Below are 23070 nucleotides of genomic sequence, written 5' to 3'. Positions count from 1 at the left end.
GGACGGGGGATGGATCAGCAAATTCTCGGTGGACAGTGGGTTCTGGGTCTGGATTACTGCTCCGCCAGCGTATGTACGTGTGTGTATGTATGTAATTACTATTATTAATTATTTATTTATTCATTGTTTTTTTGGGGGGAGAGGGGCGTTGGGGACTGGTGTTGCCCTTGGAGCCTGCTTTCCCTGCAGGGGTCGGCGTCCTGGGCAGCAGCCGCCAAGCTGCGTGTCTTGGGTTCATGGGTCCTAACGCCCGCCTCTCCCCTCCTCCGGATGCCCTGCTTGGTGGGAGCCTGCTGGGTCTAGTCCCTGTGCGCGGTCTGTTGAGGCGCCTCGGTGCGTTGTGTGGCATGCTGCGGTGTTGCATGGCGGCCGTCTGCTGGGGTTGGGCTTTTTGGGTGGCTGGTGCCGTACTTTGCCTACCGCACACACTGGGAGACAAATGTATTGTACATGCAAACATACATTTGCACATACAGACATATATTCATACATTCATACGCGCATACATAGGTACATTTGCACGCGCATACACAGGTACATACATACACACGGTCGGTACATACATCCACACATCCGCACATTAACTGTACAAGCATACATATGTAATGTGCATACACATATACATACATTCAATCATGCATTTGATCACATTTCATCAAACATATATATTAACATTGTTCCCCCATACTCAGGGGAAACTGGGTAGAAACACGGCACACTGCTAAATCTTAACATATTTTCTTACCATAACAATCTATAAGGTTAATATGATCCGCTCCTCTTTATTCCCCCCCTTTATCTGCTTCCTTTTGTAATACAAGTATTCATTACATTTATGTATTGTTGCATTTGAAGCATTTGTAATGTTGATGATATAATTATTATTATTAATATTATTTATTATCAATAGTGTTACTTGTATTGCTCCATTTGTAGTGCAATAATGGTCATTGTCATTTCTGTGTTCTTACAATCTACTACATTGGGGCGGTATTGCGCGGTTGGTAGAGTGGCCGTGCCAGCAACTTGAGGGTTCCAGGTTTGATCCCTGCTTCCGCCATCCTAGTCACTGCCGTTGTGCCCTTGGGCAAAACACTTAACCCACCTGCTCCAAGTGCCACCCTCACTGGTTTAAATGTAACTTAGATATTGGGTTTCACTATGTAAAAGCGCTTTGAGTCACTAGAGAAAAGCGCTATATAAATATAATTCACTTCACCCTTCACTTCATTAACTGGTTCTTTGTTATAATTTTTGGTATCATATTTTTGTATATCATTTTTTTCTGATGTTGTTCTGTTTTGTTTTTTTGTTGTTGCTGCAGCACTTTGGCTACCCCTGTGGTACATTTTAAATGTGCTTTATAAATAAAGTTGATTTGATTTGATTTGATTTGTCTCTCTCTGTCTTATCCCCGCAATTCCCCCTTCTGACTTATTTTTTCTTCTTCTTTCTATTCCTTTCTGCTGTGGTCCGGCTGCACCAAACACTAAATACATCCATGTAATAAAGTCCAATACAAATAAGGTAACAAGAGAAGTATTCCACACTTCTTTTTGTAAAGCGATTCTGGACAGCAGATATGGGCATCTACATCAACAATATGACAGGTCAAAGGTGTGCTATTGTTTTTGCTATGGCGCCATCTTTTAGATGAGTTTGCTAACTGCAGGTGCGGCGGGGTGAACATCGAGAAGAATTCTTTCTGTTTAGTGCTTTAAACCAGAAACACAAGTGCCGTTCGGTCTTGTTCGTCCATAGTGTTTCTACTCGTATGGACTCTTCATTCATCACTCCAAGCAACGATTGTAAATTTTACAATATACCTAAAACTATTCATACTTACTAAATCGTGCATGATGTCTGTAGGAATGTTTTCATGCATATTTGTATTTACTATCGTAATGTAATGAAGCTAGTGCCATTAGCATTAGCTAATATGCTAATTCAACCTTTTGGTTTAAAAGCTCTAACAGACGAGCTGTTATTGTAAACAATTGTATATTTATGCCTTTCTCATAAAGTATCCAGAAGTCGCTTGCAAGTGTGGTGGCCTGTGACACGTACCTGATGATTGTCACCCTGCAGGAAAGAGAAGAAGTTCAAATCTGCAAATAAAGCAGGAGTAGAGGTTGGTTAACACTAACAACATCTACAAAGCAAACTATAACCTGCTACCCAAGAATGTACAACAATTCTTCTCAACTAAAGAGGAGAAATATAACCTGAGAGAAAAATCTAACTTAAACGTGTATGCATGTACCACACTGACCTTTAGCATATCAGTAAGTAGGGTTGGGTATCGAGTATCGATTGGAACCGGGACTAACTTTCCGATTCTCCCGGAATCGTTTAAAAGTTTAAATTTCGATTCCTAGTTTCGATACCCAGTCCGCCGACCGGAAAAAAAGAATACGTCCGCCGACCGGAAAAAAAGAATACGTCCGCCGACCGGAAGAAGAAGCCGCTGAACACCAACGAAGAAGCGCCCACCGCCGGAAGTGTTAGCATAGCCGAGCCTATGTAGCCGAGCGAGTCAGTCAAGCATGGATAGCGGGCGTCGGCGGTCGAAAGTGTGGCTTTATTTTACTAAAAAAAATTAAATATTGGCGAAATGTAACACGTGCGACAGGACTGTTTCGTGCTTAGGAGGGTGCACGTCGAACATGATGAAGCACCTCCGAGTTCATGGAGTACAAATAAATGCGTGTCCCGTCTTCGACACGCTGCGCTGACCGTCCTCCTCTGCCTCTTCCTCCGACGCCCAGCCTGGCACCTCGGTGACTGCACTGCAGTCCGAATCCGGTAAGTAAAACAATATATATGCAATAAATAATGTGTTTTGCGCCAACGTTGCGGCAGCTAACAAATCAGCCCGCATATTTTTTCATAGACAATTTACAACCTGCTAGCCAGGCTCCGCGATGTGCTCAGCGTACTCCGTTCACCGTAGTGGCAATGGGGAAGATGTCGGTGCCACAGACGGAAGAGTGCCACAGAAAGGTCACTGCACACATAGTCAAAAGACTGCATCCCTTTTCAGAGGTGGAATCTCCAACATTTAGGTTAGTTAAGCAATAACATTAGAGCTAAGCTAATTGATACTGGGCTAAACAGTAACAGCAACATTACATGTTTGTTTATGTTTGCAGGGATATGGTGAAAACTCTCAACCCAAAATACATACCACCTTCCAGGGACTACCTGTCAAACACATTGATCCCGGCATGGTACAAGAAGAATCGGAACCGAGAATCGTCAGGAATCGGAATCGGAATCGGAATCGTTCGAATTGAAACGATACCCAACCCTATCAGTAAGTGGAATTAAAGTATGGAATGGATTAAGCAAATACAAACCCTGTTTCCATATGAGTTGGGAAATTGTGTTAGATGTAAATATAAACGGAATACAATGATTTGCAAATCATTTTCAACCCATATTCAGTTGAATATGCTACAAAGACAAGATATTTGATGTTCAAACTGATAAACATTTTTTTTTTGTAAATAATCATTATCTTTAGAATTTGATGCCAGCAACATGTGACAAAGAAGTTGGGAAAGGTGGCAATAAATACTGATAAAGTTGAGGAATGCTCATCAAACACTTATTTGGAACATCCCACAGGTGAACAGGCAAATTGGGAACAGGTGGGTGCCATGATTGGGTATAAAAGTAGATTCCATGAAATGCTCAGTCATTCACAAACAAGGATGGGGCGAGGGTCACCACTTTGTCAACAAATGCCTGAGCAAATTGTTGAACAGTTTAAGAATAACCTTTCTCAACCAGCTATTGCAAGGAATTTAGGGATTTCACCATCTACGGTCCGTAATATCATCAAAGGGTTTAGAGAATCTGGAGAAATCACTGCACGTAAGCAGCTAAGCCTGTGACCTTCGATCCCTCAGGCTGTACTGCATCAACAAGCAACATCAATGTGTAAAGGATATCACCACATGGGCTCAGGAACACTTCAGAAACCCACTGTCAGTAACTACAGTTGGTCGCTACATCTGTAAGTGCAAGTTAAAACTCTCCTATGCAAACCGTTTATCAACAACACCCAGAAACGCCGTCGGCTTCGCTGGGCCTGAGCTCATCTAAGATGAACTGATACAAGGTGGAAAAGTGTTCTGTGGTCTGACGAGTCCACATTTCAAATTGTTTTTGGAAACTGTGGACGTTGTGTCCTCCGGACCAAAGAGGAAAAGAACCATCCGGATTGTTATCGGCGCAAAGTTGAAAAGCCAGCATCTGTGATGGTACGAGGGTGTATTAGTGCCCAAGACATGGGTAACTTACACATCTGTGATTAATGCTGAAAGGTACATACAGGTTTTGGAGCAACATATGTTGCCATCCAAGCAACATTACCATGGACGCCCCTGCTTATTTCAGCAAGACAATGTCAAGCCACGTGTTACATCAACGTGGCTTCATAGTAAAAGAGTGAGGGTACTAGACTGACCTGCCTGTAGTCCAGACCTGTCTCCCATTGAAAATGTGTGGCGCATTATGAAGCCTAAAATACCACAATGGAGACCCCCGGACTGTTGAACAGTTTAAGCTGTACATCAAGCAAGAATGGGAAAGAATTCCACCTGATAAGCTTAAAACATGTGTCTCCTCAGTTCCCAAACGTTTACTAAATGTTGTTAAAAGGAAAGACCATGTAACACAGTGGTGAACATGCCCTTTCCCAACTACTTTGGCACGTGTTGCAGCCATGAAATTCTAAGTTAATTATTATTTGCAAAAAAAAAATTAAGTTTATCAGTTTGAACATCAAATATGTTGTCTTTGTAGTGCATTCAATTGAATATGGGTTGAAAAGGATTTGCAAATCATTGTATTCCGTTTATATTTACATCTAACACAATTTCCCAACTCATATGGAAACGGGGTTTGTACGTCTAGTCTCTTACGTGAATGAGCTAAATAATATTATTTGATATTTTACGGTAATGTGTTAATAATTTCACACATAAGTCGCTCCTGAGTATAAGTCGCACCCCCCGGCCAAACTATGAAAAAAACTGCGACTTATAGTCCGAAAAATTTGGTAAAATGAGCTTTGCTTCTTTCTTCTCTTTTTAGGGCATATTGTAGAGAGAAATGGAAAATATGTGATGTATCATATTGAAACTGTATACATGTTCGAAATAAACTTCAACCAACAAACTTTGGTCTTGGCAAGGCTTGCTGTTAACCATTTAATTTTGTAACTCACTCAAGAAGTGTAACACACCAACACATGCTATTGTTGTATTAGTCTGTGTGTGTTTGTCATTACCTGGCAAGTCACCAGTGGTGTGGTAATAAGGTCTATAGTCCTGGATGAGTGGAGGTACAGGAGGCATGTAGCTGGTGTCCACGGCTGGCATGCTGGGAGCACGACTCACCGGGGAGGCCTGGTGGTGCAGGTTCAACACACTGAGGGAGAAAAACTTTACTTATCATCACTTTAAAGACACACGTCTTTCTTTTTTCTGTGCGTTGTAAATCATTAAAAAAAACTGCAAGCAAGAGCCATTGGAGATTTTTAGATGCTTTTTTGAGGACTTTATAGGCGAAATAGATTCCATGTCCATTGTCCATTGTTAGCCACCTCTTATATGTTTTTTTACTATTTAAAATGCACAAAAAAATATGTTTTGTTGTCTCACATAGGGATTGTAAATAATAGGCAAAATTCCAAAAAAGTGCAGTTCCCCTTAATGTAACTTGTTGATAAGCACATTTGCAACAAAACATAACGCACCATATCAATGAAATATTAATCACACGAGAAAGTCTTTAGTAAGCATTCTGCCTGCATTGACTGAATGGCATAAAGAATATAAGATACAAATATTTCTAACTCACCCGCCTGTTTGCTAACTGTGTGGCAAGTCATGCACAAAGTAAATGCCTACCCATGCATTCAAGTGAAAATCTCACAAATCATTTAGCGCCTCGAATCAATGCATCAATTCCCGAGTGAGCAGCACATCGCGTAATATCTTGACAATATGGGCAGACAAAATCACAACATTTGCTAAGTGTCTGACCCTTTGTTGAGGACGGGCGGTGACGCTGGGGACATGGGGGGACAGGCTCGTTTGGCTGGAGGAGGCTGTGGCGACAGAGTATCCCGTCCTTCGTCTTCTGAGGAGCTGTCTAATGTCAAGTCTATGACGGTCATTTTCTTGCTGTTACTGCTGTAGCTGTGGTTAGCTGACAAGTAGCTCTGCTGATCGGAGCTCACAGATGTCTGACTCGGCCCTGCACAGCAACATTGAAAGACTGCTTTGTGAGTGTGTTTTTTCTTTAAGCAGAAAGCATACAACAATAAAAGTGAATACCACGCAAACAGATTAATTCACTGCTGAGCTGTTTGTCTTTGAAATCCCCATTGCTCCATCAAAACTGTGATGTAAAGATTGAATATTTAGTGCACATAACCTCTTTTCTCAATTACTTTATTACTCGCTCTCCTTACTTACTAACCCCCAACGTGATTCATTCCTCAAGATATTTTATCTTACCATTTAGGCTGGTTAACGAGGCAGAGGAGACTTCTTGCACTTCCTTTTTTGTCCTCATGGGGGACCAGTTTCCATCTTCCTTGAACTGGATCTCATCACAATCCATACAGTTGTTCAGGATCTCCACAAAAAGCCTGAAAGAGCAGTGAGAATCACATCACCCAACAATGAAACAAAATGTGTAAACCTTTCACATTATAATGAATCCTATTTACACACGCATATTGAAATGGAAACAAAGTGGGCTCATTGTCTTGATGTAGGGTTTAAACAAAACATATCAATGGAAGGAGGGCTATGCCATCATGGGTAAGGAATGGATGCAACTGTTATATATGATATGATAGACCGGTTTTAATATTAACCGTGATTAAAAACCTCCCTGTTTAATTGCAAAGGCTCCACTACACTGTGTGCATCAGTCCTCCTCCCTCGCTATATGCGGGTGTTATGCTGCTACCTTGTTTCCTGCACGGAACGAAAACAAACCTATACCAACGGTGCACGCACAAAAACTGTATGCGCCTATCGAGAGACACGCTGGTATGTTACATTACCTTAAAAATGGCAGCAGGACAAAGCAGTCATCTTCTCCCACGCCCCAAAACAGCAGAAGTCGTTTTGGGTACTTGAAAAAGGTAACAGTAGCTTAGCATTGAGTCATTTGAGTGTAAACAAACAGGTACTCCTCAAGGGCTTCATTCGGTGACTATTTAAAGCATATTGATTATTCCTGCCGGTAAGTCTATTTTGCCCGTCTGTGACATCATCAAAACAAAAATGGTGGAGAGGTAAGGTGGCTGAGAAAGGTCACAACAAATGCCACAAGACAATATTAGTAATTACAACATAAAAACTTTCAGCTACAGCACGATTGCAAAAGCCACAACAAATACTAACGATACAACACAATAACTTTCAGCCGCAACACAACTTTAAACCACAAAGACGCGACCGACAGCGGAGCAAGTTACGGCGACAGTCCAACTTTTGGAACACCACAACATACAAACGACAGCCAAGGAGAAGTAATTTGATAAGAAACAAATAAATACAAGAGATGAATGAAGGAGGCTATGGAAATTAGGAAGCGAGGGGCCAACGCCATCGATAGGGATGAGGGGGCATACATGCCTCTGCACACCTGGGACGCTGTCCTGCATCGGCGAAGACAAGGCGGAAAACTTTATTGCCTGGTCGGGGAACTTTATTTAGCAGGTAAATCTACTGTTAAAGTGTTGGTTACTGTACTTTTATTATTGAAAATTGCGTAAATGTTGAAAATGTGAGCAGAAAAGGTTTCCTCTTGTTAATTCAACCTATAGTGTTGGTTACACTTGATTCAAATAACATGTAAATGCATTGGCCATTACTGTAAATTCTGGACTATAAGTCGCTAATTTTTTCTTAGATTTTGAACCTTGTGGCTTATAAAACGCGGCGGCTAATTTTTGGTTTGTTTTTGCTGATGCTTATAATGTTTTGTGTTTTACAGTTTGTGTTAAACCCAAGCAGAGGACTGCAATGGTGTGTGATTGTTTGTGCTATGCTGCCATCTTTTGGACGGGTTCGCTCACTGCAGGTATTGCAGGTTGAAAAATGTACTTCCTGTTTTGATGCCGTAAACCGGAAATAAGCATCCATAGTGTTTTTACTCGAAATGATTCTTCATTTAAGCAATGTTTGCAAGTTTCACAGTTTAACTGAAATACATCTGACTAATTAAACCGTCCCATGTGTAATATCTGTAGTTTTCATGCATATTTGTACATGCTATCATAATGTTTTGTGTAATGAAGCTAGCGTCGTTAGCATTAGCTAGTATGCTAACACGTTTACGAGTGTCTGTCTTAGTATTATTAAATCACAATGGCATTCTTTTTGTATTGTTTCAGTTTCACAAATCCCTTAATAAATTTGCCAAAACGTCACCTTGGACTTATTGAGTCTGTTTAGCTGATTGGAGAGCTAGCTCCACAGCTAGTGGGTCCATGACGATGACTTCTGTTTTGTTTGATCAGCCATTTAACTGTCGTGTTACACATCCCGTTTGGAAACAATTAAGGTATGTAAATAAACATTTACAAAATATTCCTGTGTAAATACATTTTTCCATAACGTATATATCTACGGCTTATAGTCTGGTGCGGCTAATATATGGAAAAATATTTTTTCCTTTAAAGATTTTGTGGGTGTGGCTTACATCCCGGTGTGCTCTATAGTCCAGAAAATATTTCATTTATACCTAGTTCCCTTACAAGAAATAACATGAATATAGAAAACTTCAACTGCAGTGTCTATTGTCTACTATTTATTTCACAGTCACATTGGTTGAATTGTTTGCTAACAAGTAACTGAATCGATTTCAAATCACTGAAACGTTTTGGACTGAATCTAAAAAAATAAAAAATACAAAAAATAGATTGTTCCTGAATCGTATAGGCAACCACAAATATCGAATTGTTGTTAAAACAAATCGTTACACCCTTAAGTAAAATAAATTATTACAAATAAAAAAATAGGCATGGATGACAGTTGATGACAATGCAACTTGAGTTTATTACCCACATGGGTAACATGTTCCCCTTAGGGATTAATAAAGATTATTACAATTTGTGTTTATATTTATTATTTTGTATTGTTATTAAAAAAAGTTATTGATCTATGTTTTTTCCAACAGTAATAAATAAAACATCAAACGCTAATTAATATGTAATTTTATGATTTTTTTGTTTAAAATTAATTGATTCATAGTTATTGTGATGTAGGGGAAACCATGATTATTACTCAGACTTTAATCTTACAGTCAAAATGTATAATCGTTGCATCCCTAATCATGGGTTTGGTGGCAAATCCGGAGCACCATTAACCAGTAATCGTGCTAACTTCCACAGATCAGAGTTGTGTATAAAATATGTAAGGTTACCCAACGCAGCAGCACAGGGCATAAGAGCTGGCGATTACGACAGTTATAGCAAATGAGATATAAATACAATAAAACAATGGATTATTCTTCATTATATCTGAATAGATGTAAAGCAGGGGTGTCCAAAGTAAGACCCAAGTGCCATTTGCGGCCTACAGTGAATTTTTAACGGCCCGTGGCACATTCAATTTAGACTCTAAAGCAGTTTTTTTCTTTGAAGCTGTCTCAAAAAATAATAATAAATCAACATCAATGTTGCTATGAATTGTTGACCCATTCAAGGCTCCAATTACTTCACATCCCAAAATTCTAAAGATAAATATTGCATATTTTGTTTTTGCCATCCATCCATCCATCCATCCATCCATCCATCCATTTTCTACCGCTTGTCCTTTTCGGGGACGCGGGGGGTGCTGGAGCCGATCTCAGCTGCATTCGGGCGGAAGGCGGGGTACACCCTGGACAAGTCGCCACCTCATATAAAACAAAATTGTATTTGACATAAGGACATAAAACAAACAAACAAAAAATAATTAAAACTTACAATCGACGGATGGATCTGAAATTGATCTAGAGATTTAAGCGTTGAAAGTAAAAAAATATATATTAAAAAATTGTGTGACTTATTTTTAACACTTTTATTAGTGAGGCCCTATTGGATCCCCAAAAATGTTAGTGGGATTAAAAAAAACAACTACTGTTGTTCAAAAAATAATAATGAATCAAAATCAATGTTGTTGAATATTGACCTATTTAAGGCTCCAATTATTTCACAGCAAATATTCCACTCAGAAATGTTTTTGGGGGGGAAATATTTTGTATTTATGCCATAAAAACTGGGTTTTGACAAAAAGGGCATACAACAAACCAAAACAAAACAAATAAACAAACAAAAATGTATATTGACAGGTAGGCCTGATGTTGATTTAGTAATTCAAGCGTTGATTAAAAAATATATGACTGAGACCCTTCTGGGTCCCTGGGAACAAAACTTGGGGCCCTAAAGGTAAAAAAAAAAAAAAAAAAAGAAATCTACATATTGTATTGGTTTTGAAAATTAAAAATATCAAATTGGCTCCCAAACGCTTGTTTTTTCAGTGTGCGGTCCTTAGTGGAAAAAGTTTGTACACCCCTGATGTAAAGTATAAAATATGGGTATGACAATTATAACATGGAAAAACATGTCGGAAAGCAAAGGATCTGATCATGATTGCTGTTTGTTATGAAATGAGGACTTCTAAGAGAATCCAACCACTGAAGTGTTTACAAACGAACTAGATGGTTTATGTGAAATAATCTGTGCATAGTTTTACTACAGGATGTGATGGCGGGGTTGGATTATTTACCCGTCGATGATAAGATGTTCATAGGGGGCCTTCTTGTCACAGACAGGACACACCCAGGTGGGCTTCTTCTCGTTCATTTGGATATACAGTGTGGCGTCAAAGCACTGCAGGTGAGAGCATGTCAGCGCCCGGCATGGAATCATCAGCCGCATCTTTCCAAGCTGCGCAGTGGTGCATAAATATGTGGTCAGGCAATAAAGAGGACACTCCCACAGCAGGGCCCGTAGCAAGTATACGGGCGGCATAAATGTCATGAACACGAGCATATGGAAAAGGTGCACCTTAAAAGTTGGGAAAATGTCTTAGAATCTTAAAGGGCTATTATCCTACAATTGCAACTTTTCAGACGTACGTATATGTTTAACATGTTGTACTCTTGTTTTACATGATGTAAAAGTACCTTATGATGAGGTTGGTTGAATTATCCCTGCTTTCATTTGTATGCATGCCACTCCTAAATCTTGTGTTCGATCAGATGTGAGAATTTTAGGAGATCTCAAGTCAAAACTTTAGGAAGTCCATACTGTATATGGAAACTTGCTAAGTGCCCAGCAGTAACCCACAACCGCTGTTTAGTACATTTACTACCCTTTCTCTTTAAAATGGCAGCCAAAGAGTTGTTTTTTGCATGTAAGAATTGTGTATTTAAACAGGAGTGAATCAGGAGAAATTTTTTTTTGATTTACTGGGGAGCTAAAGACAGATTTTAAAGGGGAACTGCAATTTTTTTATATTTTGTTTATCTTTCACAATCCCTATGTGAGACAAGAACAAACACGTTTTCTTTTTTATGCAATCTAACTCAATCGCTATAAAGAGTCAGCTAACAATTAAGCTAATGGGGATTTGATCTTTTCTGCGTATAAAGCGCTCTAAAAAACATCCAAAACCTTCATCAATGTTTCAGTTACACGCTGCATGTATATATGTAATGGTTTACAGGCACATTCATAATAACATGTAATACTTACGTATTTTGCTCATTTTAAGCATATGGCAGTGCATCACAATGTTCCCAATTTCCTTCAACAACAACTACTACTGATCATGGCAGACTTCAAGAGAGCCAACAACAACTTTGGAACAAATTATGATCCAGAACCTTACATTTTTGTGCCTGAATATACAGATGATGATCTACAAGTTTTAGAAGCTGTGTGATAAACAGATCCAGCAAGTAGCACTATTGCTGAGTGCTAAACATAAAACACAAACTATAAACATAATAAAACAATCACCTACTGTAAAATGTCTTCTCTCACTTGGATGCCGACTGATGAGATGTTTATATTTACATGAACTCAGAGGCAATGCAGCAGCTCACCGGCTCAGTATATCAATAGCTGCATGAGCTAATTACCTCTTTATGATCACGGTGTCGCTAAAAATAGTTTCTCTACATTAGCGCTTATAATAACAATATTGTTAACACTTAGTTAATAATCAGGTCACGACAGGTAAATGGCGGTTTTTGGATGTTTTTAGAAGGCTCTATGGGCACAATAGATGACATCTATTACCTCCATTGTTAGCTGACACTTGCTAGCGTTTATTCAAGAGTTAGAATGCATTAAAACAATATATATATATATATATATATATATATATATATATATATATATATATATATATATATATATATATATATATATATATATATATATATATATATATATATATATATATATATATATATGGGATCTTGTCTTACAGAGGGATTGAGAATGCTCGGCAAAATTCCACAAAAAAGCAGTTCCCCTTAAAATTTCACTGCTCTTTTGCTCTCGCCAGTTTTCAATTAACAGTTTGACGGCAGTATCTCCAATATTCAGCAAATATTGTCCAATATACCATTTTTTATTGATTGCTGATAACTGTTAGCATTATCATCGGTTGGGGGTTGAACCTCGACCAATTTCAACGGAGTAGGAGTAGTTGGGGGAGGTGGCTGCAGAATTTGAGAAATTCAGCCAAGAGGAGAAGAACACAGATTTACCCGGTTCACAACATGAAATTTAGTATTCTATTTAAAATAACAGCGTAATCTTCAGAGTATAAACCGCTACTTTTTTTCTCCACACTTTGAACCCTGGGCTTTATACAATGCTGCGGCTAATTTGTGAAATGTTCCGGGTTCCCAAGCTACTAATAAGTTTAACCTGTGTCACATCAAACCAATAAAATTTCCGAACGTGTCACGGTATACCAATGAAACTGTTCACATTAAAATATTATGATTTTTTTTCTACATTTAGAACACTTCAGGTTTACATAACATGAAATTGGTCAAAATTTTGCATAGATTATGTTTTACAGACTGTTTTCAAGTTTCTTTCTGACTGTCTCTCTTCAGGGTACGCGGTTTTGTGGGCGGTCCTATTTATGTGCCTTCACTTCGACTGTGTCTTCTCTGCGCCAGCCATGTCGTCGTTTTTAGCGCTTCTATATCAAGTCTACTGACCGATATAAGTTTGAACAGCACACAACTTTCTATTGGAAACGGCAACAGCAATGGATGCATGTGCATGTACGAGACAGGCTGCCCCACAACAAGAGGATAGAGAAAAATAAGAGACTTATTGACTACAGCATTAAACTACTGGCGGACGCGTGCAAAGCTCTTCGGGTAAAACATTACTATATATGGAGATATCCGCTGACGTAACCAATGGGAAAAACGTCACAAATTGGGCACATTCCAAACGACTCATTTCGAGAAAGTATGAAGGAAGGCAAAATTGTTTTATAAACATCGCTGTAATGCCTCCATGGTTTTATGTAAAATTGTTGGGACTTATGCAAGTCCCAAATACACAAAACAGGTACCAATAGGTAAGAAAAGTTGGTTTGCGTAACAGGTCCCCTTTAAATCAAATGCAGTTACACAACTATTTAATCTGCCATTCAACGTGTTATGCACTCACCCTCATCACGGAGAAAAGACATGACAAAATGCACAAAAAGCCATAGACCAGGGGTGTCAAACCTTCGGCCAGTGGACGGGTTTAATCTGGCCCACCCCCTCCAAGATGAGTTTGCTAAGTATAACAATGAGCTGCAATTTTTTTATGAAATAAACTGCTGTACTAAATGTGTCCACTAGATGTCGCAATAGCAATTCAAGTGTAACTCAAGTCACACATCACACTGTTTAAGGATTAAGTGTCAGCTGATTTTAAGCGCCCTCTGGATTGGCTGCCACTATTTCAATCAGCGCAAGTGCAAGCAATTAGCTGTTGTGGCTGGCAGCAGACTAATGCTGTGGCGACACACAATACCAAGTTCTTTCATTGTAAAATTATCCACTCAACGGATAAAATAACAAAACGGTAAGATGCAAAGACTTAAGTCAACTTGACCATCATCTTTGTAGTTAAGAGTCCCGTGCAGCGCTCGCAATTTGTTGACAGCACGATGTGCACACTGAAATCCATTGTAAAAAATGTGTGCTTCTACATTTGTTGTTTGTTATATTTTATTTTATGCTTAAATCTACCATGTTCACACATTGGTTAAGTTTGTAGTTGTGTAACCTTTAATTCAGCTATTATGGTGTAATTTTTTTGACAATTTTGTTTTTGATTGTTATATTTGTAATATTTGAATGATGATAAATGAATGTATTGTGGCAGCTGTGGATTTCACCATTGCAGCGGGTTGAGGAAACACTCGGTTGCTTTTCCAAACACGTCTTTAATGCTGAACTGCCAACGTGAAAATGCTGAACAGGAAGTGTTTAAAGTGGCTTTGTAAAAACACTGAGACAACGTCTATGTTCATTGTGTTCTTCAAGGTATTTTTGAAACTGCACCAATTTTTTTACCTCATAACTTTCAACTAACTTGAAGTGTTTTGCCAACAGGATTAGTTGTAACATATAACTTTTAAGAATGTCCTTCTTCTATTTTTGCCCAAAGTAAAACAAAAAAAAACATTTTGAAGTTGTCTTTATTTTTAAATGATTATGCCATGATTTTATCAGTCCAGCCCGCGTGGGAATAGATTTTCCTCCATGCGGCCACTGAGCTAAAATGAGTTTGACACCCCTGCCATAGACGATTGAACTGGAAATCCACCACCACTAATGGGTCACGAACGTCCCCCACGCGCCGTAGAAAACAACCTCAGCGGTTTCAGTGCATAGGACCACGAAGACTGCGCTCAATGACCTCTTGCGACTTATAGATTTGTGCGGCCTATATGTGTACAAAATAATATTTGTCCAAAAGTCTGGTGGGTGCGGTTTATAATTAGGTGTGCTATAAAGCCCGAAAATGACGGTACTGGAGTGTCCCACTAGGATCCAATATCACTTTAAAAGTCTCTGAAATGAGAAGGATTGGGCTCTTTTGTTGTATTAAAATGAAAGCTATGTGCTTACCGGACACAGCAATGACACACGGAGGCTAGTTGTGGCTATTTCACTGTCTGGGTCTGCTGTTAGCTTCTCCTTGACTGGCGGGAAAAGGAAAAAAACAAACACACAGATGAGGCAGAGAAAAATGAATTCCTGTTTGCAGTTTAATTTCTTGTAAGTCATTTTATTGCTTTAGACACATCAAGGCTGATGTTAGTGCAAACTACAGATTGTCATTGTTCACAAACCCCTTCTAATTACCGATCACAATGTTATACAGATACATATATGCTGCTTCATAATTGTTTGCAAAACAGCGAATGAAGCCTTTAGTTGTAATTGACAAATAACTGCACGTATTAATTGGGTAATTATACACCGAGTCTATTCACTGGTGGCCGGCCAAAGCTTTTCATCCGGCCCGTCAAACATCGCCCATATAGGCTTGATGAAACCATTAAAACTAGGGTTGATCGTATATACAGTACTCCTGCCACCCCACAGGGGGCAACACCGAAGCATATGTGTCACAGTGAAGCAGCAGTGAGGTGAGTAGTAGAAGACTACTCATTCAACCCTGGAAAAAAAATCCAAATGAATTGCAAAAATCTGACTTTTAACAAGGACTGGACAACAAAGTATAAATGTGCTACCCCGAGCAACTGCTCGAGTCATTATTTTCTGGTGGACCATTTAAGCGGCGGACACATTGATCCAGACAAGCAAGCAATAATAGTAGAAATCCCCAAATTTGGTCAAATATTTGTGAGTAGATATAATTTGTGCATAAATATATTTAGTTTGTTTTGTATTGAAATTGATGATTTTGTGATGTCTTTTGTATTCGTGGTCTTGTTATTTTTTGTCTGGGATTAATGATCAATCCTCGTTTAATACATGTAGTGCTAAATTTGACCAGTAGAGGGCGACAACGCTTATAGTAATGTCACATACAGTGTTTGGTGTGTGTGAATGTTGTGACATTTTTATATGTGTAAACATTTATCGTTTGGGTGAATATATTAATACTAAACCTATTTTATTTATGTAAAATGCACAATGAGCATTATTCACGTAAAATACACAATGGAAGGTATAATTTTGTTATGTTTATTTTATGTTTATATTTACAGTCTTGCAAACCTAAATGAAGGTAGACGTGTAAAGAAATAAAACCAAGGAAGGAAAATAATTAAACAGAAGGAACCTCAAACCTCAACAATTTTTATTTTATTGACAGTGCAGTGTGACAGCCGATGTGTTTACTTTGCAATTAAGTAAACACAGTCTCAAAGAAATATATAACCTGCAGAAGCATTCACATTTCGATGTCCGGCCCCTGAGCCCTTGGGCTCTTGAAACTGCGGCCCTCTTCATTATGTAGTTGAATAGCCCTGTTATACACCTTACAGATGTTGAAAAGTACAGTTTGACTCAGACGTCAATAACAAAAAGAGGCTGAAAGAATTCTTACTGAGTGCTCTGGAGTGGTCTGGATTCCGTATGCCTTTGGCCCGTAGCCTCTGCAAAAGCACTGTGGACGACTGCTGCTTCACCAAGTACACTGCCATGGAGTAATTCTGTGGATATAGAAACCCACAGAGCCACATTTAGAGTTTTTCAATGGACCAATGACTGACTATATGAAGGACAGGGCAGGCAACATGCTATAGTACAAAGTATGCATCCTTGTCTGAGGCTAATGTAGGCTCTACAGAGTGTGAGACAACACACTTTTATGAGGACAGCGTGAAGGACGACACTGCCATCTTTCGTGTTTCTGTGGAACTACAACAACTTTTGACTACCTCTTTGAGGAATAGACTGAACATATTATCTGTCCGCAGCAGGTCTTGAACTAGAACATTTGGTCCTTAAAAGCAAAGCTATTACTGCTCTAAGAATAATTCCACAATAGTCACATATTATAGATGAATCCTGAACAGGCACACAACAAGGCTTGGAAAGCATTTATTTAAATTCACAATGGACAATTGTCATTCCCCAGTGAAATTATATATATATATATATATATATATATATATATATATATATATATATATATATATATATAGAAAATGGATGGATGGATGGATATATATATATATGTATATATATATATATATATATATATATATATATATATATATATATATATATATATATATATATGTGTGAAGAGAGAGAAAGAGAGAGAGAGAGAGAGAGAGAGAGAGAGAGAGGGGAAGGGAGAGGGAGAGGGAGAGGGAGAGAGAGAGAGAGAGAGAGAGAGAGAGAGAGAGAGAGAGAGAGAGAGAGAGAGAGAGAGAGAGAGAGAGAGAGAGAGAGAGAGAGAGAGAGAGAGAGAGAGAGAGAGAGAGAGAGAGAGAGAATTAAAAGCGCAAGAGAGTTTGGACTCTTACCCTTCCAATCTCAGCGGTCCAGGACACCACAATGGTATTAGGGACTGTGGTGGACAGTCTGACCAGTGAGGTAATGTTGATGGGCCGGCTGGGCCGCTTAGGCTCAACACCGTTTTTGGTTGGAGGAAGATAACCCTGTAAAGTTACATGATAAAAGGGTATAGACATGTATTTAAAATACATCGGAACGTAAGAGACAGGACAAGACAAGCCTGGAAATTGGTATTGGCCCTCTTTAGATTGAGATTGTTACTGTCAGTTCTTCAGTACTTAAGGCTGCCTAAACTTCAAAAGACTGAGAGGATCAGACGCTTAATCAACTCAACTCCACAAGATTTCCTTGAGTTTATGTCACACCTCAGTTTAGTTAGTTTTCATAACCTTAAATAGCATGAAATTAACACTCAGTCAAAAAAATGTTTTCAAAGTTCCAACAGTATTTCCATCCAATAGAAAAACTTAGCAAACACGTGATTATGTACCAGTGCTCTCTCTGGTCGTCTTGAGTTACAATCATTTTGGTTATGTCTTTTTCTACTACGGTAAATGTACCGTCGCTCTCTGCACAACAAACTCCTTCATATCATGCTTTAGTCACATGGGTATCAAACACGACATTAAATCAGTTATCAATCAGTCATATTAGTAACAAAGTTGAACATATGTATAAAGTAGGGATGTCATATTGAATACATTTCAGATTAATCCCAATTTTTAAATTAATTAATCATGATTAATTACTTTTTGCGACCATGTATGAATTATGACAATCTTTACTGTATTTTCCTAACAGGATACAATTCTATATGTTTAATATACAGTGGTACCTCGGTAGACGAGCGCCCTATCTTAGGAGTTTTTCAAACCACGAGCTGTCTCTCATCTAATTAGTATGCTTTAGTTAGCAAAAATTCAGGTTACGAGTAGGCGTAGCAAATGTTACAGAGATCCCCCCAAATTCCCAAAACATTCTGTCTTAACCGCTAGCAATAGCTTATAGCTAGAGATCAACATAACCATAGGACATAACTTTCTTTGTCCAACCATTGGAACATTGAAAGTGAGCGTGAAGGACATAGCTCAGAAGAAGAAGCACATGATGTTCACTAAATTAAAGAAGAAAAACAACAACATTAAAAACATGATTAGCCGTGTTGCTGCCTTGAAACATACAGCAATGCTAGTTTGCAATATACTGAAGTAAAAACTGCAGCCAAGGACATCAAAATAATATCTAAACGGCAGACATGTATCCATGAAATGATGGAGAAGCTGCTGATAGTGTGCTTGACGGAGAAGCACCTCCATGGAGATAACGTAAAAGTCCACTCTCCAAAGTAAATGCTGTACATTATTATTCCATTACTTCATAAGACTCTTGTAGTTGTTGGTAGTACATTATACTGTATTGTTTTTATACAATATTTCTTATCTAAATGTTATGTTTTCTTTTTTAGTCAGCATTACGTATGTTCAAATGATGGTATTTTGGGGGTGCAGGCATCGATTACATTAATTTTAATTCATTTCAATGGGCAATGCTGTTTCGTAATACAGGTTTTTCGAGGTACGAGCTGCATCACAGAACAAATACAACTCGAATCCTGAGGTACCAAAAAGTAATGTATGTTTTTTAATAGCTCCAACTGAAAATACGATTCTATCCATTCATCCATCCATCCATCCATTTTCTACCGCTAGTCCCTTTTTGGGGACACGGGGGGTGGATCTCAGCTACAATTCTCATCAAGTTAAAACATCCTAATAACAATAATAAAAATGTACTAAACATTAATGTCACATTAATGCTTTCTGTTTGGTATGTTTTTGTTAGATACCACTTTATGCCACATTGCTCATTCCTTCCTTTTTCTTGAGACGGTCTAATACAGGGCTCCCCAAACTTTTCGACACATTGGGTTAAAACTCAATGACCACAATGGGTTAAAAATATATATAGTATATATGTACAGTATATATATATATATATAGACTGTACTATACTGTATATCTATATATATTATACTGTATATATATATACAGTACAGGCCAAAAGTTTGGACACACCTTCTCATTCAATGCGTTTTCTTTATTTTCATGACTATTTACATTGTAGATTGTCACAGAATGCATCAAAACTTTGAATGAACACATGTGGAGTTATGTACTTAACAAAAAAGGTGAAATAACTGAAAACATGTTTTATATTCTAGTTTCTTCAAAATAGCCACACGTTGCTCTGATTACTTTTTAACACACTCTTGGCATTCTCTCGATGAGCTTCAAAATGTAGTCACCTGAAATGGTTTTCACTTCACAGATGTGCTTGAAGCTCATCGAGAGAATGCCAAGAGTGTGCAAAGCAGTAATCAGAGCAAAGGGTGGCTATTTTGAATAAACTAGAATATAAAACATGTTTTTAGTTATTTCACCTTTTTTTGTTAAGTACATAACTCCACATGTGTTCATTCATAGTTTTGATGCCTTCAGTGACAATCTACAATGTAAATAGTCATGAAAATAAAGAAAACGCATTGAATGAGAAGGTGTGTCCAAACTTTTGGCCTGTACTGTTATATATATATATATATATATATATATATATATATATATATATATATATATATATATATATATATATATATATATATATATATATATATATATATATATAGTATATATATATATACATATATTTTGTTTGTTTTAGTTTTTTGCCTTGTTTGTCATCTGGTGGCCCAGTTCCGGCCCTAGTTTGGGGACCCATGAGCTAATACGTCTGATACTCGTTCCATGTGTTTCTATATGCAGGTCTGTCATCTACAGTATGCTCACTACTCTGTTCAGTTTGCACGCCATTTAGCTTCCTCATGGTTACTGCACTCCTTAGCTGCTAGTTTGTCGGTCCGTTTGTTACTTCTTTGTGTATCTTGCTGTTTGGCAGGCACAGAGAGGTGTGATTTTTCAATGATTGCTGAGATAAGCTCCAGCACCCCCCGCGGCCCCAAAAGGGACAAGCGGCAGAAAATGGATGGATGGATGATTGAATAAATTAATTACCACCGTTAGTACACTATTTCGGACAACCCCAATATAAATAGCATCATTATCTCCATAAGAACCACAATAAGATATGATGACTATTAGTACTGTCTTGTAGTGTTATCAGCATATTTTCAAAGGAGTGATTTATGAACAAACCAAACATGGTGTTTTCACAGTTTCTCCACTGTACATGTTTGTGTCAGTATTACTCACCGGCAGGTTACATGGCTTGCCATTCACTTTCACACACAAACTGGGTGGAAAATGATCTTCCTGAGGACAGCTCGTCTCTGACAGGCAAAACCGCAATTGGACTTGAACTGAGGAATCACATTTGGTCCCCGAGATGTCCCTTTAATTATAAAATAAAAAGAAAAAAACGAATTGTACCAGCATGATTCATTTATAAATAATTTAGATCCAGGCTTGAACAGAATGACTTATCGTTTATCTTACATGGAACTGCTGATCTGCTGGACTTGCTGCGGCGTTAATGCAAAGGCAAAACACGTCTCCTGAAATCTCTGGCTGTTGTCTGAAGCTGTGGAAAAACAACAAAAAATGTATAATAGAAACGTCCAATAGTTTACACTGTATAATAAGATAATACTGTATGTTGTGATTTTATGTGTATTTCTTGAATGTTAACAAAAGACAGTCAAATTTGCATGTGTGATGTGTATACAGTGTATAATGTCTGTCCCCTGCTGGTGGACAAAATACCTATCATACTTTGTTTTCCCACCCTTCTTCATGTTCTCAAGGTCTCATGTCATACACATGATAAAAATGGTTAGATAGTAGAAAGTTTGGTAATGCTGTTGTTGTGCAAAATTTAGAATTGAGATTTTTTTGGGATGTTCAGGGTCATGTGCTTTTGTTTAAAAAAAACAACAACATTGTTTGTTGTTACATATCATTTTTACTCTTCATTGTCCTGGTCTGCTTTAAAGAAACGTCCATTGGTCTTTCTGACGCTATTCATGCAATTTCCCAGAAAGAAAGTGAACTATTTTTTTAATTAATAGAAAGACAAAATAAACCCAAAAACATGACACACTCGCTTACTCCACATTACAGTCATGGATGAATAAAAAGCCAGGTTAAAAAAAAAAAAAAAGATTAATTATTGCCAGTATACCTCGTTGGTCAGAACAGCAGAGCCAACTCGCCCAGTTCACAAGGATTACTAGGTAGCAGGAATAGAGAGAAATAAGAGTCTGCCATTGTACTTAAAAAAAAATGTAACGGGAGTCTCGGGCTGCATCCATTCATCGATTAATTCGATTAGAAAAAGTCCTCGATTTTTGTTGTTGCTTTGATGATTCATTTCATGAGGATAATTAATACAGATAAATTAAATCCATTGTTTCCGCAAGACTGCTCCAATAGAGAGCTGTGCACCCAAGGAGCTGTACAGTAGGTCACGCTGTGGAGTATCGACAGAGATGGCTCAAAGAAGAGGGAGAAATAAAGCAAAGAGAAGAGGGAGGAGAAACTGTCAAAGGTTTTGCAATCATTTAAACTGAAAAAGACAGACATCGTGGTGAAATGTTTACAATGTCAAACTGAGTTGGCATTTCACAATAGCACTACATTAACGATGCAGCCCGTTACCAGAAAGCATCCTGCATATTTAAGAGCAGCAAACAACCAAAGACAAGGTAAAATACTATTTTGGTAGCTGACGCGTTAGTAAATGTGTGTTAAATTGTTAAATACATTAAATACAACTCTACGTCCAGACATGATCGTTACCTCTGAGGCTTCAAGACACCTGATCATTCTGGAACTTACGGTGCCCTGGGAAGAACGTATTGAGGAAGCCAATGAGAGGAAACGCGCTAAGTGCCAGGGACTGGTGGAGGAGTGCAGGAAGAGAGGCTGGCGAACCTTCTATGAGCCTATAGAAGCTGGTTGTAGGGGTTTTGCAGGACGCTCTCTGTGCAAAGTCCTGAGTCGCTTGGGCATTGTAGGGGCAGCAAAGAAGAGGGCCATTAGATCCGCAAGCGAAGTCGCAGAGAAGGCTACACAGTGGCTTTGGATTAAGAGGGCTGATCTGTGGACTGCTACTGGGATGCAAATCGGGACTTGATCAACCCCGGCTGGGTCACCTTGGCGAGGGTGTATGATGTTGCAAGACCCGAAACACCCTATGACCCCAGGATACATCACTGAGGATGTGTCCCAGTGCATCCTTGAGATGTTTCTTGTACAGTCACTCAAACATCATAAATTATCAGTCTTTTTGTTTAGATTTTTTAATCTATTATATGGTTTGAGGCCACCCAGGTTTTTTTTTTACTTTTTACTTTTTTTTCCAACATAATATAGAGTGATGTGAGCGTAGTATAAAAGTCTGTCCTGGGCATGACGTTAAAGTGCGTCCGGCAGTGGAGGCTCCTCTATGGGGTCTTGGGGCACTAGGAGGTTAACCCCTTTACTACAGTTACCCCAGGTG

The 23070-nt window shown here is 38.5% G+C and overlaps 1 protein-coding gene across 3 annotated transcripts in view; it reads right to left on the bottom strand.

Annotated features, from left to right (window-relative positions):
- The window catches only part of LOC133638837 (E3 SUMO-protein ligase PIAS1-like), a 125410-nt gene that overhangs the window by 15050 nt on the left and 87290 nt on the right, over positions 1-23070 (bottom strand). For all 3 annotated transcript variants that reach the window (XM_062031823.1, XM_062031839.1, XM_062031830.1), the window contains exons 3-12: positions 21066-21150; positions 20823-20961; positions 17565-17699; positions 16637-16742; positions 15187-15260; positions 10806-10966; positions 6534-6667; positions 6057-6270; positions 5300-5439; positions 2068-2108 (exon numbers count right to left, since the gene is read on the bottom strand). In XM_062031823.1, coding sequence (XP_061887807.1) covers positions 2068-2108; positions 5300-5439; positions 6057-6270; positions 6534-6667; positions 10806-10966; positions 15187-15260; positions 16637-16742; positions 17565-17699; positions 20823-20961; positions 21066-21150 — 1229 coding nt within the window. The remainder of the gene's footprint in view (positions 1-2067; positions 2109-5299; positions 5440-6056; positions 6271-6533; positions 6668-10805; positions 10967-15186; positions 15261-16636; positions 16743-17564; positions 17700-20822; positions 20962-21065; positions 21151-23070) is intronic.

This window comes from Entelurus aequoreus, linkage group LG02, assembly GCF_033978785.1.
Source record: "Entelurus aequoreus isolate RoL-2023_Sb linkage group LG02, RoL_Eaeq_v1.1, whole genome shotgun sequence".
Classification (NCBI taxonomy): domain Eukaryota; kingdom Metazoa; phylum Chordata; class Actinopteri; order Syngnathiformes; family Syngnathidae; genus Entelurus; species Entelurus aequoreus.
Note: the sequence above shows the minus strand (reverse complement) of the source record. Positions and strands in the feature narration are given on the sequence as shown.